At 61.0% G+C, this 15,000-nt stretch overlaps 1 protein-coding gene across 1 annotated transcript; it reads left to right on the top strand.

Annotated features, from left to right (window-relative positions):
- The first annotated feature begins 10,220 nt into the window (after window positions 1-10,220).
- Window positions 10,221-12,759, top strand: LOC116279726 (lipocalin-1-like). The gene is made up of 6 exons (XM_072959026.1): window positions 10,221-10,310; window positions 10,608-10,738; window positions 11,166-11,236; window positions 11,651-11,761; window positions 12,449-12,547; window positions 12,737-12,759. Exons 1-6 carry the CDS (start codon window positions 10,221-10,223, stop codon window positions 12,757-12,759), a joined length of 525 nt encoding a protein of 174 aa, XP_072815127.1.
- The last annotated feature ends 2,241 nt before the right edge of the window (window positions 12,760-15,000 follow it).

Genomic DNA, 15,000 nt, shown 5'->3' with positions numbered 1-15,000 from the left:
GCTCTCAGCCTAGAGCATCCTGGAGGCCCTTGTGTGCCCCTTGAGAACCTCCCTGGCACCTGAATTCTTCTGCGGGTTTGACAGAGATATCGCACCATGATTTTGGCTGGGTCTGCGCCCTGTGGCCGTGTCTCACTGTGGCACTAGGGCTGGGTTTTATTCCCCGTCTGTGTTTTAATGCCCACGTCCTAGATTTGGCATCAGGCCAGACTCAACCCTCCCCTGGGGTTTACACTGGGAATGAGAGCCCCTCAGATCCTGGGGGGACCCCTGCTCACCCCTCCCATGTGGGGCCGCACGCACACACACGCGCACACACAATGACTGACTGCCCTGAGGGGGGAGGTGAAAGGGGTGAGAAGGAGGTTGGGGGCAGCTCTGCCAGGGGCAGGGGTATCCAGCAGCGTAGCAGCATGCCCAGGCCCACAGCACGGGGAAGGGAGAGATTGCAGGCTGATGCGGGGGTCCCCTGGGCACTGCCTGGGCTGGGGTCACCCCTAGAGCTCCCTGGAGAAGACAGGGTCTGGGGGTCCTGGAACAGGGATGAGACCCCCCATTGTGGAGGGGCTACGGGAGATGAGGCCTCAGCTCCCTCTCTGTAAAGCGGGGTGCCGAGACGGGGGACCCCTAAGGTCCCACAAGCTTGCAGAAGAGTCTGTTGGACTTGGTTCTCCATCCGTGACCCAGTGTCCTCCAGGTCCTTGGAAAATGCTTTCTACCCTCTGAGGTCCTCTGAGCAGGGGCAGCCTGGGGACTTGGGGGACTGGGGACCTGGGGGTGCAGAACATGACAGAGCCCTGGACCACTCATTGGGGACCAGGGACAAGACCCTCCTTGTTGGCAACTAGGATGTTGCCTTTCTGGGGATGATGGGAATGTTCAAAAACTCGGTTTTCCTGAAGCCTGCACAGAGCTACCAACACCCTAAGCATCGCTGAGTTGCACACTGGGGTGGACGAACATCACAGGGTGAGACGCGCATGCCTGTGAAGCTGTGAAAAGGGAGGCGTCAGGCTGACCTGGAGGCAGCTCTGCCCCTCAGCCCAGGCAAAGGGGGGCCTGGAAGTGTTCCCACAACGGCGCCCACAGGGCTGCAAGGAGTTCCCGCCGCTGGGGCTGGGGCAGAGCCCGCGGCGAGGAGGGAGTCCTGGCCTCGCCCCTCTGGCTCTGGGAGCGTTTCCTCCGTGACCTGCAACAGCTCCCCTTCCCCGAAACAAAGAAGGCAGATGGGGCCCTGCAAACTGTGAGCAAGACAGAGCTCGTGATTTCTCTAGCTTATGAAAGGTGGTGGTTGTCGAACTGACCACTGGAACATAGCGGACTGCCTGGCCCACCGTCGGGCGGTCCACGCTGGGGCTTCAAGTCAGCTACTGGCCGAGCCAGCAGAAGCCGCGCGCACACGGATGCGGGTGCTGTGTCCCGTGGGGGCCGTGAACTGCACCATTGTTGGCGAGGACGTCAGCGCTTGTAGATGGGCACGGCTCACCGCTGGAGTCTGAAAGGTCAGTGGCTGCGGTTTTGGAGGCACATCCTGTTGCTTTGTCTGGGTGCCTCTTCCTCATGGCTGGAAGTCAGCAGTGGTGCTGTCTTTGATGGCCTGGGGAGCTTGCCCCAGCTCTACCTGAGGGTCCGAACAGTCACCGATCAGAAGGATGGGTCACCATTAGATTGATCGGACCCATCCTGGAGCCGGGAGGGTGGTCAGCACCCTGCAGGATGCTGGTCTGTGTTGGGGAGAGGGGTGCACAGAGGGGGAAGGGGTACCGAGTTCACCACCAGCATCATGACACTGTCCCGCCATGCACAGCAGCCCGAGCACACAGCCAGCCCTCCTCACTCGTTGCCAAGCTGCCGAGGAGAACCCGGGAAAAAGGCATTCAACGCCTACAGGGAGACAAAGAGCCGCCCCAGCGGCTCAGTCGCCCGCAGGCTGACCGTGTGCCTGACTGCAGCCCTTCGGACTCCCGGGGCGTCTGGGGGTGGCCAGGGTTCAGGCGATGGCTGTTTTTCCTTAGAAATAGAAAATTATGATGAAAACAAATTGCCTTCTATTTAATGTAAATTTTTTTTGGATTCTGATTATATGAAAATCAGAAAATGCTGGAAACTCAAAAGTAGGAGTTAAAAATCCTCGTCTGTTAAAATCCTCTTTTGTCAGCCCCCCCCCACCAGGGGGCAGCCTTCCTGACGGTACTTGGTGCGTGGGCTCATGAAACTGAAAAAGGAAAGAAGTGGGAGAGCATCTCTGGGCCAGTCCCAGGGTGACTGGGACAGAGGTGCCCTCCCGCCCGCCCTGCGTGCTCACGTTCTCAAAGTGTCCCTGTGGCCACACTGTGGGCAGTCAGGGAGGGGGGGTCCAGGGCCCGGAAAGGGTGGCTTCTCGAGGCTGCTGGGGGTGAGCCGGCCCCTTGCCCACCTCCCAACGCCACCTCCCTCACTGTGAGGGGGACTTGGGGACAGCCCCTTTCAGGGCCAAGGCCAAGGGCACCATCGGCCCTGGTGGATGCTGGCCCCTGACTGGTAGCAGCCGGAGGGGCGGGCAGGGCTTCCCTGGAGCACCTCTAACACTAACGCGCCCGCCGTTTGGTCTAGAAACTCCAGTTTTGGAAACTTATGAAATTCCTCCTGCTTGTGCCCAAAACGTGGACGACGTTCCCTGCTCGTAAGTGAGAGGCGGTGTGTTTTCGTGCGGAGGCCGTCACTGTCGTGTCAGCGGTGGAACAGGAGGGCTGGGGCGCTCCGGAAGGCGCCAGCAGTGGTCAGAGGCGGGTGCGCCCCGGGTGGCGGGCGGTGCGGACGGGGACTTGGCTCCCTCCCCCGTGTGCCTCTGCGTGTGCGTCTGCTGGCCACGGAGGGCAGAGCTCTGGACAGGTAAACGGTGACGTCTCTCCTTACACGTGTCTTCAGTATTGAGAACACTTGTTTTTTCCCCAAAGCTGATAAATTGTGGCAGAAGATCTCCCAAGAAGGCTGCAAGACCTCGACGCTTTAGCTCTCTCGTTGCCCGTTTGTCCACTCCTCACCTCAGGCATTAGGTCAGCTTCACACTTTCACGATTCTGTGCCAGGCAGGGATAAGTGTCTTACTTATATGTCTTGATCTGCATTTCTGAGCCTTTCACCAAAAAGAACTTTCTGCATCACAAAACGTCCACGTCCACCTGGAGCCCAGACAGGATCTTCCTGGAGCTCACCTGGGGGAGGCAGATGCTCAGAAAGGAGGACAGAGGATGGGGCATCCCTCGCACAGCCCCTGTTCTCAGGGCCCCACCTGGATGCCAGCGCCCACTGGGCGGCTGCGTGCGGGGTCTGGGGGGGGCTGCTCGGGGGTGTGGGAGAAACCGCTGTTCGGAGGCCGGAGGCCTGGCTACCCTGGGTCTGCCTGGATCTGCCTGGATCTGCCTGGATCTTCCTGGGTCCTCCTGGCCCTGCCTGGGTCCACCTGGCACTGCCTGGCCCTGCCCGGGTCCGCCCGGCCCTGCCTGGACCTGCCCAGCCCTGCCTGGTTCCGCCCGGCCCTGCCTGGGTCCACCTGGCACTGCCTGGCCCTGCCCGGGTCCGCCCGGCCCTGCCTGGACCTGCCCGGCCCTGCCTGGGTCCGCCAGGCCAGGCCAGAGTTCCCGGGAGGTGCACCTAGTGGTTTCATGCTGCCCCTTTCTGGGGAGCTCCCACCTGTGGCTCCTCCTTCCCTCCCTCCTACTTCTCTGAGTGCCTCCTGGGGTCCTCAGGCAAAGTGCAGAGACAGTTCGGGGGCAGTGATGGGGCTGGTCCACTAGTTCCCTGCCCGGGCCTTTCCCAGCTGCAGAGCGAGATGTCCAGTAGACAGGAAGACGTCTGGCCAGGAGCTTAGGGTGCTCCCAGGAAGGCCCCTCCACCCTGGCCAGCCAAGGCCGTCCAGCCGGGGCCCCTGCACTGACCACATCAGGGGGCCCGCTGAGGTCCCAGGCGCCAGCCCCTGGGAGAGCCTGTCTACAGAACCCCGTTCCCTGGGATCTGCTCTGGGAAGGGGGACTCCCCACGCCGAGGGAGCAGCGGGGCAAGGCTGGCAGAGCTGCCCTGGGAGGCCACGTCCGCTGGCATCCACCTGGCAGCAGAGACGGGCGGGCATGGGTCTAGGTGGCCTCCGGGCACGGCCTTGTTTGTGTGACATTCTCCATGACACAGAGCACGCCGGCGCACAAAGCCATCCAGTGTCCAGGTAAGCCGGGGAGCCTCGCGGGGGCTCAAGGTGGAGAACGAGCCGGAACGCAAACACAGCTTGACCTTTCCTGGAAGCCGCGCCTTGCCCGCGGGGCCCTGGGCTCCCCTCCGCGCGGGCTCCCGGCTCGGGTCCATGTCTGGACTCGGCTCAGCTGGCCGACGCCCCGGGGCCTCGTGAGCCCAGGTCGGGGGAGGGGGGAGACCCGAGCCACCAGGACACGCACCAGCTGCGCAGAGCGCCCCCTGCCTGCTGTGGGGGGTGGGGCGGGGGCCAACCCTGGAGCCCTGGGAGGCTCCACGGGGCAAACGGACGCACGGCCTGGACAGGGAGCAAAAGCAGTAAAGCTTCTGAACGCAGGTTAGATCTGAAGACGCGCGATCCGGGGGGTGGGAAAGCCCAGCAGGCCTGCACACCCCACAGCTGGCACGGGCCGTGCACAGCCCGGTCCGGGAGCACCCGCCACACGTGGCCCGGCCCTGCCGGGCCCCCCTGGGCTCCGGTTCCCGGCGTCCCCGCCGTCCCGACGCCGCTCCCTGCGAAACGCCTCTCCACCAGGCCCCGCAAAGAGCACGGGGAGGCGGCTCAGAGCCTGGGGGACGGACATTCGCTCTTACTGCCGATGGTCGTGGCGACGAACAGAATCAAGAAACAACCAATCATAAGAGAGGGAAAGAGTTTCACCCGAGGCAAGCGCAGGCCCAGCGCGGAAGCCCGCGTCCCAGGCGGCTCTGGGAAACGGTCCCGGAGACGCAGGTTCCAGCCCAGTTTTATGTCCTGTCAAGAACAAGGAGTGCTGACCGGATAGGGACACGCTTCTGCAGGGTTTCAAAAGAACCCCGCACAGATCGGCACGTCCACGTCCAGCGAGTCGGTGTGGCCCTGGCCCCCGGGCGGGAGTCAGCATCGAAGGAGGGCCGGCACTGGCGTCCCAGGAGGAGGGGCACTTGGTCTTTAGTTTGAGCCTGGGCGCCCTTCACCCCTGACCCTTTCCTTTAATAACGAAAGCAGATGCACAGTGCTTGCTGGATGGGCCGCACGCAGGCTGCTGTGGTCAGCATCACGCTCACGTTATCCCACGTGTAAGCCGGAGCGGCGTCCCCAGACCCCAGTGTGTGAACATCTCTCTGATCGGTCGGAACACGTGAGACACGTGGCGACACAGGTGTGCCGAGTGTGGCTCTGTTGCAGGTTTGGGCTGTAAATGGGAATTCTGATCAGTTCCACTTGGTGTGAGCACCATCAAAACAGCTTAAAACCACACGGTGTGCTGACACACGTCACACTATCCAGCAATCCCAGACAGAGGGGGCTGGGTCTGGGCTGGACTGGGATGAGGGCGGTCTACCTCGGGGCGTGCACCTCTGACCCCGGACTTGCAGGAGCCTCCCGGGGGCCCTCCGAGCACAGAGCTACGGGCCCAGGGCGCGCCGGGGCACTGCCACGTGGTGCCTGGTCACGCGGCCGCTGGAGCAGGGCTCCGGGCACCACGCCTGGAATCCCTGTTGTCCATGGCAAACGCCGTCAGGCTCAGGCTGAGATCCGGCCCCTTCCGTTTCAGTCTCTTCACCCCCTGACCGCCCTCCCCTCTTACACCCTTGGCCACGTTTCTGTCCAGTCGGTTGTCCTTCTCTCGTTGGTTTGTGGGAGTCCTTGGCGGACCTGCGTACAGACACTTTGCGGGAACCAAGCGGCCAGCGTTGCCTTTGGTCACTGACCCTCCTCTGTCTGGACTCTTTGTACCCGGAGGACTTCCTTCTACGTCACACAGGCATTGCCCTCACTTTCTTCTTTTAAAAAATAGTTTATTTTGTTTAGTGGAGGTGCTGGGGGCAGAACCCAGGACCTCGTGCGTGCTAAGCACGCGCCCTGCCGCTGAGCCACACCCTGCCCCTGCCCTCACTTTCTTTGGCAGATGTTTTACAGGTTTGTGCTTCCCAGCTAAGCCTTTAAATCTGCCAGGAGTTACCTGTGTGTGGTGTGAGGTAGGGAACTGCGTTTGTGTGTCTTTTCCATGTGGATAACAAGTTCTGTTTGTCTAATGTTGTCCCCACACACACTGTCGTCCCCTGTGCTACAGCTGGGTTTGCCCAGTGCGCCCGGGCCTGCTGCTGATCTGTGGATCTATTGCTCGGTCCTGTGACAACACTGCTTCTTTTTCTTCTTTTTGGTCCTATAGCTTATTTACTTTACATATTGTAGTTTGTGTCTCTTAACTCCCTTCCCCACTCTCCCCTCCCCCCCGCCACTGACCAGGCTTTGTTCTCTGTATCTGTGAGTCTGTGTTGGTTTGTTATACTCACTAGTGTGCTGTAGTTTTAGATTCCACATTGAAGAGAAACCTACCGCATTTGTCTTTCTGTGACTTACTTCGCTGAGCATAGTTCCCTGTAAGTCCATCCATGCTGTTGCTGTGAACGGCAATACTTCATTTTCCATGGCTGAGTAGTACCCCACGGCACATACACACACCTTTATCTGTGGACGACTCGGGCGGCTTCCCCATCCTGGCAGTTGTAGCTAGTGCTGCCGCGAGCACTGGGCGCGTCGCTCTCTGAATGAGTTTTTCTTTTCTCAGCTGGACGCCCAGCAGCCCGCAGCTCGCCTCCTCTCGGCCGTGCTGCTCCTCGCAGAGTGCTGGGACCCGCCAGGCGCGCCCTCCGCGGCCCCCTTCACTGTGGCCTGAGGTTTTCTTCACTCTCTAGCTGTCGTTTACATCACCTCATCACCCCTCATGCTGTTTGATTGTTGCTTTTCTAAACGTTTTTGCAGTCTTGGTAGGAGTTTACCTATTTTAATGCCTTTTTCCCCCAAAGCAGGTTTCACTTTTGTGGGTTCTCTCTATTTTTCTTTATAGTCTAGCTCACTGGTTCTGGTCTTTACTATTTTTTTATCTTCTAATGTCTTTGGGTTATTTTTATTGTTTCTAGATTTGAATGCATAACCCACTTACTTTCATTTTTCTTGTTGTTTGATAAAAGCATCTGAGGCCATAGCTGTTTTCCTCTGTGTGTTTCTGTGATGGTGCCGTCCCCGTCCACGGGGGCTGCCAGGACAGGAGGGCACAGGGCGGGCGGGTTAGACAGCAGACTCTCGTTGCTCACAGTTCTGGGGGATGGCGCCGCCATCCTGGTGCCGGCAGGCCCGCTGTTGGGTGAGGACCTGCTCGCTCACTGATGGTCGTCTTCTGGGAAGGGGTGAGGGGGCTCTTTGGGGCCCTCTTATAAGAGCCCTAATCCCACTCGTGGGGGCTCCACCCTCACGACCTAATCGCCTTCTGAAGGCCCCACCCCCTAACACCATCACGCTGGGGGCTAGGGTTTGGGGAGCACACAGACGTTCCAACCACAGTGTGTGTCTTTGCTTTTGATATCTGCCATGTTCATAGTTTTTTGGTTCTAAATATTCTGCATTTTTAAAAACCTGTGATTTCCTCTTTAACCCACAAATTGTTCAGGGGCATCTTTAAAGTTTGGATTTGCCTTTACAGGCCGCTCTGTGCGTTGAGGATTCTCAGTTCACTGCTTTGAGGTCAGACAGGGCAGGCCCCGTCGTCTCGGCTCTGGAGTTCCCCGTGCTACCGGGATGTGGGCAGCTTTTATGACGACCGCGTGTGTATCTAGAGGAATGTCGTTCCTTAGCTGTGGCGGGCACAGGGGCTTTGTAGACACGCTCTGTCGTTTGGCGCAGAAGGTTCCGCGCTGGCGTGAACGTCGGACCTGCAGAGCCCTGCTTCTCAGGCAGAAGGCCTGACGTCTCCCGTCCTGACCCCTGACTGCGCTTCGTCAGCAGCCCCCGTCTCCCGTCTGCCTGGGCTGGCTTGTACTTGGATGCCGTGCGCCCTCGACTTCACGGCACTGTGCTGTTGGTTCCCTTTTCATCCTTACTGAGGCGTTTCGTCTTAAGTTACCTTTTATCCGGTTGGCATCTTTGTCTTTACAATGCGTTAGCTATTCACCCACCCATCTCCATTTTCACGGAAAGCACAATTCTTACTCGCTTAAGGTGCATTTCTTTTGTTTCTATGAACTCATACAAACATGTATCATTTTGTTTTGTGTGTGTTTAAATATCCACTAAAACATGACTTTGCTCCCCTCCTCACTTTAAACAAGCTGTCAGTGTTTTCAAGTCAGTAGAGGATCAGAGCTGCTGGCATCGTGCGTGTGTGGAGGTGCACACGTGTGCACGTGCCTGCGTGGGCACGAGTGGATGGGTTTCTTCTTGTTTTCCAGAGCTGCTGCCCTCTGGGTGCTGTCCTCAGCGCCATTTACTGCCCACTGGAGGCTGCGGTTGCTCAGTCTGCTCCAATATCTCACCTTCTCTTTTGCCTTTTCTGTCCATTGACTTCATCAGAACCGTCTTCCGGTCATGATCCTCTTCACCGTGTCAGGCCCTGCATTTCCCCATTGGAGTTTTACTCACCGCAGTGCTCACTCACCTTCAGTATTTATGGTTTGCACTCCCAGCTCCGTGTTGTCCATATTCTGCCCAGTTCTAATTGCACAATTTCTTGTTCCTTTTCATCTTGAGGCATCTTCATCACACTGCTGCGCTTGCAAAATGCACGTCACACTTTTTGTTTCTTGGAATACATTCCTGAACTGAGTGCTTGTCTTAAACCTGCTTTTCTTCACACGCTGCTTTTGCAGATAATTTGGCTCATTTTCATGAAGATGTGGAATTGGTGCGCTCTCTCCGCGGCCATGTTGTCATCATTCTCTGTTCAGCTGTTTGGTCATAGCCTCTGCCCCCGGCCGTGGTCCCTGCTCTGTTCGGCTGTTGTTGTGGAAAAAAGTGTTACAGCTCAAAGTGTTACAGTTCAGTTGTGGCAGCATCCTGGATCCAGGCGGGAGACCAAGCAGCACTCGGAGAGCTGGAGAACTCAGGTTTATTACACCAGCCGGCCCAGAGGAGTTAACACTCCAAGCTCTGGACCCTGTCTGTAGGTTTGCACAGGACTTTATAGGCTGCCAGTTTTACACTTTGCAACATCGTATGCAAATGAGGTGTAACGAAAGTTGACTAATTAGGAACAAGCTTTGTAGAAATGGACCAAACAGAAGTGAGCTCAGGGAACCAATAGAATTTCAGGGGTAAGTAAGCAGTTTCAGAGGCAAAAAGTGAGATAGAGCCTCTGGGCCAGGGAAACGGATGGTGCTGGCAGGAGAGTACTGGCCCTGCCTGCGGGTCCTGCTGGTCTTTTTATGGGGCTTCTCGCCTCACTGTGAGGCAGAGGGGGTCACAGGCACAGATAACATATCGGAGGTGACCCTGGAGGTGGCCCAGCTGTCCTCTCACCTTCCTGGGCCAGGGCTTCAGCTCCATGCACCAGTTTGTGCTTCTCCTTGGTCCTGACTTTGTGTGTGTGCGCGCGTGCGTGTGTGTGCAGTACATACATGTGCACGTGCACACGTGGGTGTGCACATGTGTGTGTGTGCACGCGTACACGTGAGCACGTGTGTATGTAAGGGTGTGTGCACGTGCGTGTGCGTGCATGTGTGTTCATGCACACCTCTTCACGGCTCTGCCATCTTGCTTCTCCCTTCCTGTGTCTGATCTGCATGCTCTGTGTATGGGGCAGCGGGGGTCCAAGTGCCTCCTTACTGTGGGTCTTGTCGGGGTGTAGACTTTTAAATACACCGCCATGTTCACACAGCAGGTGTCTCTTTTTTGGTGCTGAATCGGAGGCTAAGGAGCCACCCAGGGATGCTCTCAGACCCAGCCACATCCTCCCTGGCACCATTTCCCCGCAGACGACACCTGTGGACTGGTTCCTTCGGGGGGCGGTGCCGAGACAACCCCGGGTGGTGAACAAGCGTCAGCAATGCGGACATCGACTTGCTCCGCTGCAGAATTAACCACGGTTCGCGGCCAGGAAGGGCCGGGTCGGTAGCTTGTGCCAAGTCCCGCAGGGTCCCTGGGCGCAGGAGGATAAAGGCCGGCTGTGCGAGGGGCCGGCACAGCCTCTCCCAGCCCCAGCAGGTGACCTGTCGGGTGGCCGTGAGCACAGAGCCCCGGAGATGAGGACTCTGCTCCTGACCGTCAGCCTCGGCCTTGTTGCTGCCCTGCAGGCCCAGGACCCCCCGGCCTCGGGCGGGCTGGCCCAGGACGTGAGGCTCTGATGGGACAGGCTGGGCTGGGGGTGTGCAGGGAGAGGTGGAGGTGTGCATCTTAGGGTCGGGTGTTAATCCCTGCCCCTGAGGCAACGGTCAGACGAAGCAGAGGGCCCTGAGCCAGACAGGGGGCCCATGGTCCGGGCTGAGCTGCAGGGCTGGAGCCCACACTTGGGGGTGTCTGGCGAGGATGCTGGGAAAGCACACTGAGCTCCAGCCCCAGGATAGGGCAGAGTCTGGGGCTGCAGAGTGGGGGGTGGCTCCTGAGCCCTGACTGGAGGGAGCTTTCTCCAGGTGTCAGGGAAATGGTATCTGAAGGCCGTGACCGCAGATCAGGAGATTCCCATGAAGAAACCAGAGTCGGTGACTTCCATGAACCTTACGGTCCTGGAGGGAGGCAACCTGGAAGTCCAGGCCACCATTCTGTGAGTGTCGCCGCCCGCCTCTCCACTTCCCCGCCCCACACCAGGACAGCCAGCGTCTGGGTGGGGTGGGCGGACCACGCAGGTGTCCTTCCCAGCCCCTCCCACCACGCTCGGCACTGGACAGCTTTGAGGGCGCCCTGTCTCACCCGGAGTGCCGTGCAGGCGATGAGCCCGGGTGAGACCTTGTGGGTGTTAAGAGCCCTGCTGGCTGCCCCTCCCCACCACCAAGGGAGACCCACGGAGCTGCCACGTGAGACACTGAAGGCCCAGCTGGTGTCTGGACTGGGGGTGGCTGATGCACTGTCCTCCCCGTGGCCGCCTGGGGCCCAGGGCCGCCTGTGAGGGTTGGGGAGCGCTGCTGGGGCTGGGCTGGGTTCCAAGGGGGCTGCGCACCCCAGGCAGTGTCGCTGCGTGGCTTCTGTCCCAGGATTGACGGTCAGTGCCGGGACAAGACACTGGTCCTGGAGAAAACCAGCGAGCCTGGCAAATACACGGCCTGTGAGTCCCAGAGCCCCAGCCGGGGTGGGGGTGGGGGTGAGTCTAGGACAGCCTTTCCTGAGAAGCCCCCCTCCTTTCTGACCCCATTGAATGACCTCCCTCCCCTCCCACTGGTCAATTTGCCTTAAAGATACGGACACCTGACACTACGTACCAGGCTGATGGGTTTGTCCCAGGAGGGACTGGCCGGCCCGAGGTCAGGGCGGCCACATGTCAGGCCCAGAAGCAGAGCTGAGCTCCCCAGGCTCCAGCCTCTTGGAGCTGCCACCCCCAAGGCCCCCTGTGACCCGCTGGGCGGGGTGTGACTACCTCTCTGGCGTGCGCTCTCCTGGGAGGTGGGGCCCCACGGCCTGGGTGGAGAACCTGCTCCCGGCGGGCCCTGGGCTTGTTCAAGGCTGGGCCCTCCCCCTCCAGACGGGGGCAAGCGCGTGGTGTACATCACACCGTCAGCGGTGAAGGACCACTACATCCTTTACTGCGAAGGCGAGCTCGGCGGGAAGCAGATCCGCATGGCGAAGCTCATGGGTGAGGGTCCCGCGTCCCATCCCCTGCACCCCCTCCCCCCGCCTGCCCTCAGGAGACGCCCCGGGAGGAAGCACTGGTTCCCGCGCCCAGTTCAGGATGCAGGCGCCCAGTCCCATCTCGGCAGGGGCGCACGGGAGGAGCAGAGGCCGAGTGGGCAGGCATCCGAATGTCACCGTGTCACGGGCGGGCCACACGTGGGAAGGGAATTCCAGCCCCTGGGGCTTAATTCCAGGGAGGAGGCTCAAGGAGGCACTGGAGCGTCAGTTCCGTCCCTGCCTGCAGACGGGAGGCCCCCGAGAGGGTCACCTGAGTGTCCCCATGGCCAGGAGCTGTGTGAATGCCAATCCGGGGGGACGGCAGGGACCTGGGGGCCGGAGACGGTTGCGCCACCTCTGAGGCCAGGCAGGTCCTCACTCCCAGGGAGAGTCTCAGGCATGTCCTCCAAGAGCACTTCCCGCCCCTCCCAGCTCTGCTGCGAGGGCGCCCCAGCCCTCTGGAGGCTCCTGGATCGACCTTTCCAGCTGAGCTCTTCTCCCGGCCACCGAGGACCCTGGGGTTCAGCCCCACACGGGTGCGGGGTCCTCCAAGCCAGCCTTCGGCCCATCACTCCTCCAGACTGGGATGGAGATGCCGGTGCCCCCCACTTCTACCCTCACCCTCCTGTCTGGCTCCTGGTCTCACCCACAGGAAGGGACCCTGAGAACAACGCAGGGGCCTTGGAGGACTTCAAGAAGGTCGCAGGAGCCAAGGGGCTACACCTGGAGGTCTTCATCCCCCGGCAAAGCGGTAGGAGGAACGCCCGTGCCCGCTCCTGCCCGGCTGCCCCGGTGGCCCTGTCAGCAGAGCACACCTGACTGGACAGCCCACCTCTGGTCCGGGCTTGTCCTTCTGGGTCAAGGGAAGTGTCAGCTGGTGAAGGGGCCCTGGGCCAGCGGATTCCCTGGCTCTTCTGAACTGTGTTTCCTGTTTCTGCAGAAACCTGCTCTCCGGAAGCCTAGGGTAAGTGAGCAGCGGGAGAGGACGCTTGGGAGGCCACAGGGTCGCCCCTGCTTCTGGGCTCAGCCTGCACGTGGGCCACGCCTCCCGGCTGTCTCGGGGAGCCTGGGCGCCTGGGAGATCTGCTTTGGGTGAGCACTCCATGCACTGGGTGCAGGAGGGAGGCTGTCGGCCCTGCCGTATCCCCACACCTGCTCCCCCAGCAGGTGGGAAATCCCTCCTGCTGAGCCCTCGAGAGCCCCGCACCTGGTTCTCCACCGCAGCCCCCTCCTCCTCTGCCATCCTGGCTCATGACCCCCGCCCCTTTCCAGGGCAGGGAGCACCCGGTGGCTGCACCACCAGGACCTCTGTGCCACAGGACCTGGAAGGAGCCCTGTCCCGGGGGCCTGGGCAGCTCCGACCCCCCCGGCCTCCCCATCTCCCCTCTCCCCCAGCCCCCCACGCCTTCTCCTGGCTTCACATAAAGAGCTTCCGCATCCTCGGTGACTCTGTTTGTCTGTGGGGGTCCCTTGGGTGGGCTGGGACAGGGAGGGGGTGTGGACGTGGGGTGGAAGGGTGGGAGGACCCCTGATGTCCTGAGACTCCCTGGTCCTTTCTCAGTCCAATGGGCGTGAGTCGGGGTGCTGGTGGCTCTGCCTGGTGTCCGGTGGGGGTGCCTGCAGGTCTGATGTCCTGGTCCACAGAGCTGCATCAGCAGGGCCTGCCATGCTGGGACAAAGGGGCCTCTGTTCTTGGAACTGGGTAGACCCTCGGCCCTGGTCCATGTCTGCACAGCCCGGACATGGGGCAGAGATGGGGACAGCGCTCAGACAGGGGTGTGGCTGGGCTGAACTGGTGCCCTGGGCTGAGGAGGCTGCCCCGGTTCTAGGCTGCTACGTCCTACCCTGCCTCCGGGCCCTGGTCTCTCAGGTCCACACCTGGGCGGGTCTGGGAAGGTGAGTTACAGCCCTGGGGCTGAGTCACCTCAGGTCAACTTGTTTTGACACATCTCGGGGGTTCCTGGTGACTCATGAAATTTAAAGTTTTACTGATGGCGCGACATGATCTGGTGACTCTTGGAGACGAGACGCAGGGCTCTGGGCTCCTCGCGGCTGTGGACACAGAGCCTGCCAGGCAGGGTCTGCGCTGGGGACAGTGTGACCAGGAGGTGAGCTATGGGGGAGCTCGGTGAGGCCCACGGGGTGGGGCGAGCTGGCTTTCCTGGGCACCCTGTGAACCGACTATTGCAATGATTCCAGGGGTCCAGGGCGGCGGAGCTGCCCCAGCTACTTGGTGCTGCGTGGCCGGGAGCAGGATGGCTGGACAAGGGAAGGGTGGGGTGTGGACATGACCCACTGCTCCGGAAGGGGACTCCGGCACCCCAACCAGGGCCTCAGACTGGGGGAAGAGCGTGTTGAACAGGGCCGACACACCTGTGTCCCAGGAGGGGTCCTGGTTCTTATACGGCGCCTGGGGGCCTCCCATAGCAGGTGCTTGGGACGCCCGGCTCGGGACACAGTGCCTGCTCTGAGGTCACCTGGGGTAGGTGCACAGGTACCTCAGGTGCGATTCCTTGGCTTGGCTAAGCCTGTGGCCCCACAGGAGTCAGCCCAGCCCCCAAAGGGCAGCCTGTGGGTGGCGGTGTCCCTACCACCCACCCACGAGGGCGCTCAGTGGACACACGCTGCAGCCCCCGCCCCGTGGAGGCCCGCCGGCCGGCACGCGGAGTCGGGATGGAGCCCAGGTGCTCAGCAGCTGCTGGGAAGCCCTGGTGGGCTCTCCTCCCTCCTGCTCGCTGGGCACCCCCGGGAGGATGCCTGCTTGTAGGGATGACTGTCCGCAGGGCCCTGTGGGGACAGGGGCTGCTCTGCTGAACACAGCCTGTGGTCAAGGCTCTGCTTTGGGGTGATGTGAGTCCACAGAGAAAACAGGAACACGGGGTCCCAGCAGCTCCGCCCCAAGCCTGCGCCCCAGACCCAGAGCTGCCGCCCCACGGGCTGGGCTGACCACATGCCCGCCCCCGGCAGGCGCGCGGGGAGCGCAACAGGCGTGGAGCACGGGGCGCCTCCCCAGCTGCCCCGCGCTTTCTCCCGGGCCGGAGATGCTGGGCACTGCTTCCGTCGGGTGGTGGCTTTTTGGAAGAGGGCGTGTCCCTCGGAGGAGCAGAGGTGAGGAAGAAGAAGACACGCGGCCAGGACAAAGACCTGCGTGCCCGCGGGAGCCCAGTGCCAGTGTCCGCGCGAACCCCGGGGTGTCAGCAACAG

This window comes from Vicugna pacos, chromosome 4, assembly GCF_048564905.1.
Source record: "Vicugna pacos chromosome 4, VicPac4, whole genome shotgun sequence".
NCBI lineage: Eukaryota > Metazoa > Chordata > Mammalia > Artiodactyla > Camelidae > Vicugna > Vicugna pacos.
Note: the sequence above shows the minus strand (reverse complement) of the source record. Positions and strands in the feature narration are given on the sequence as shown.

Excerpts from the sequence above, each read along its gene's own strand:
- LOC116279726 (XM_072959026.1), top strand. The coding sequence starts at position 10,221 with ATGAGGACTCTGCTCCTGACCGTCAGCCTCGGCCTTGTTGCTGCCCTG. Across the intron at positions 11,237-11,650 it reads GCCTGGCAAATACACGGCCT|ACGGGGGCAAGCGCGTGGTG; the intron begins GTGAGTCCCAGA and ends CTCCCCCTCCAG. Across the intron at positions 11,762-12,448 it reads CCGCATGGCGAAGCTCATGG|GAAGGGACCCTGAGAACAAC; the intron begins GTGAGGGTCCCG and ends TCTCACCCACAG.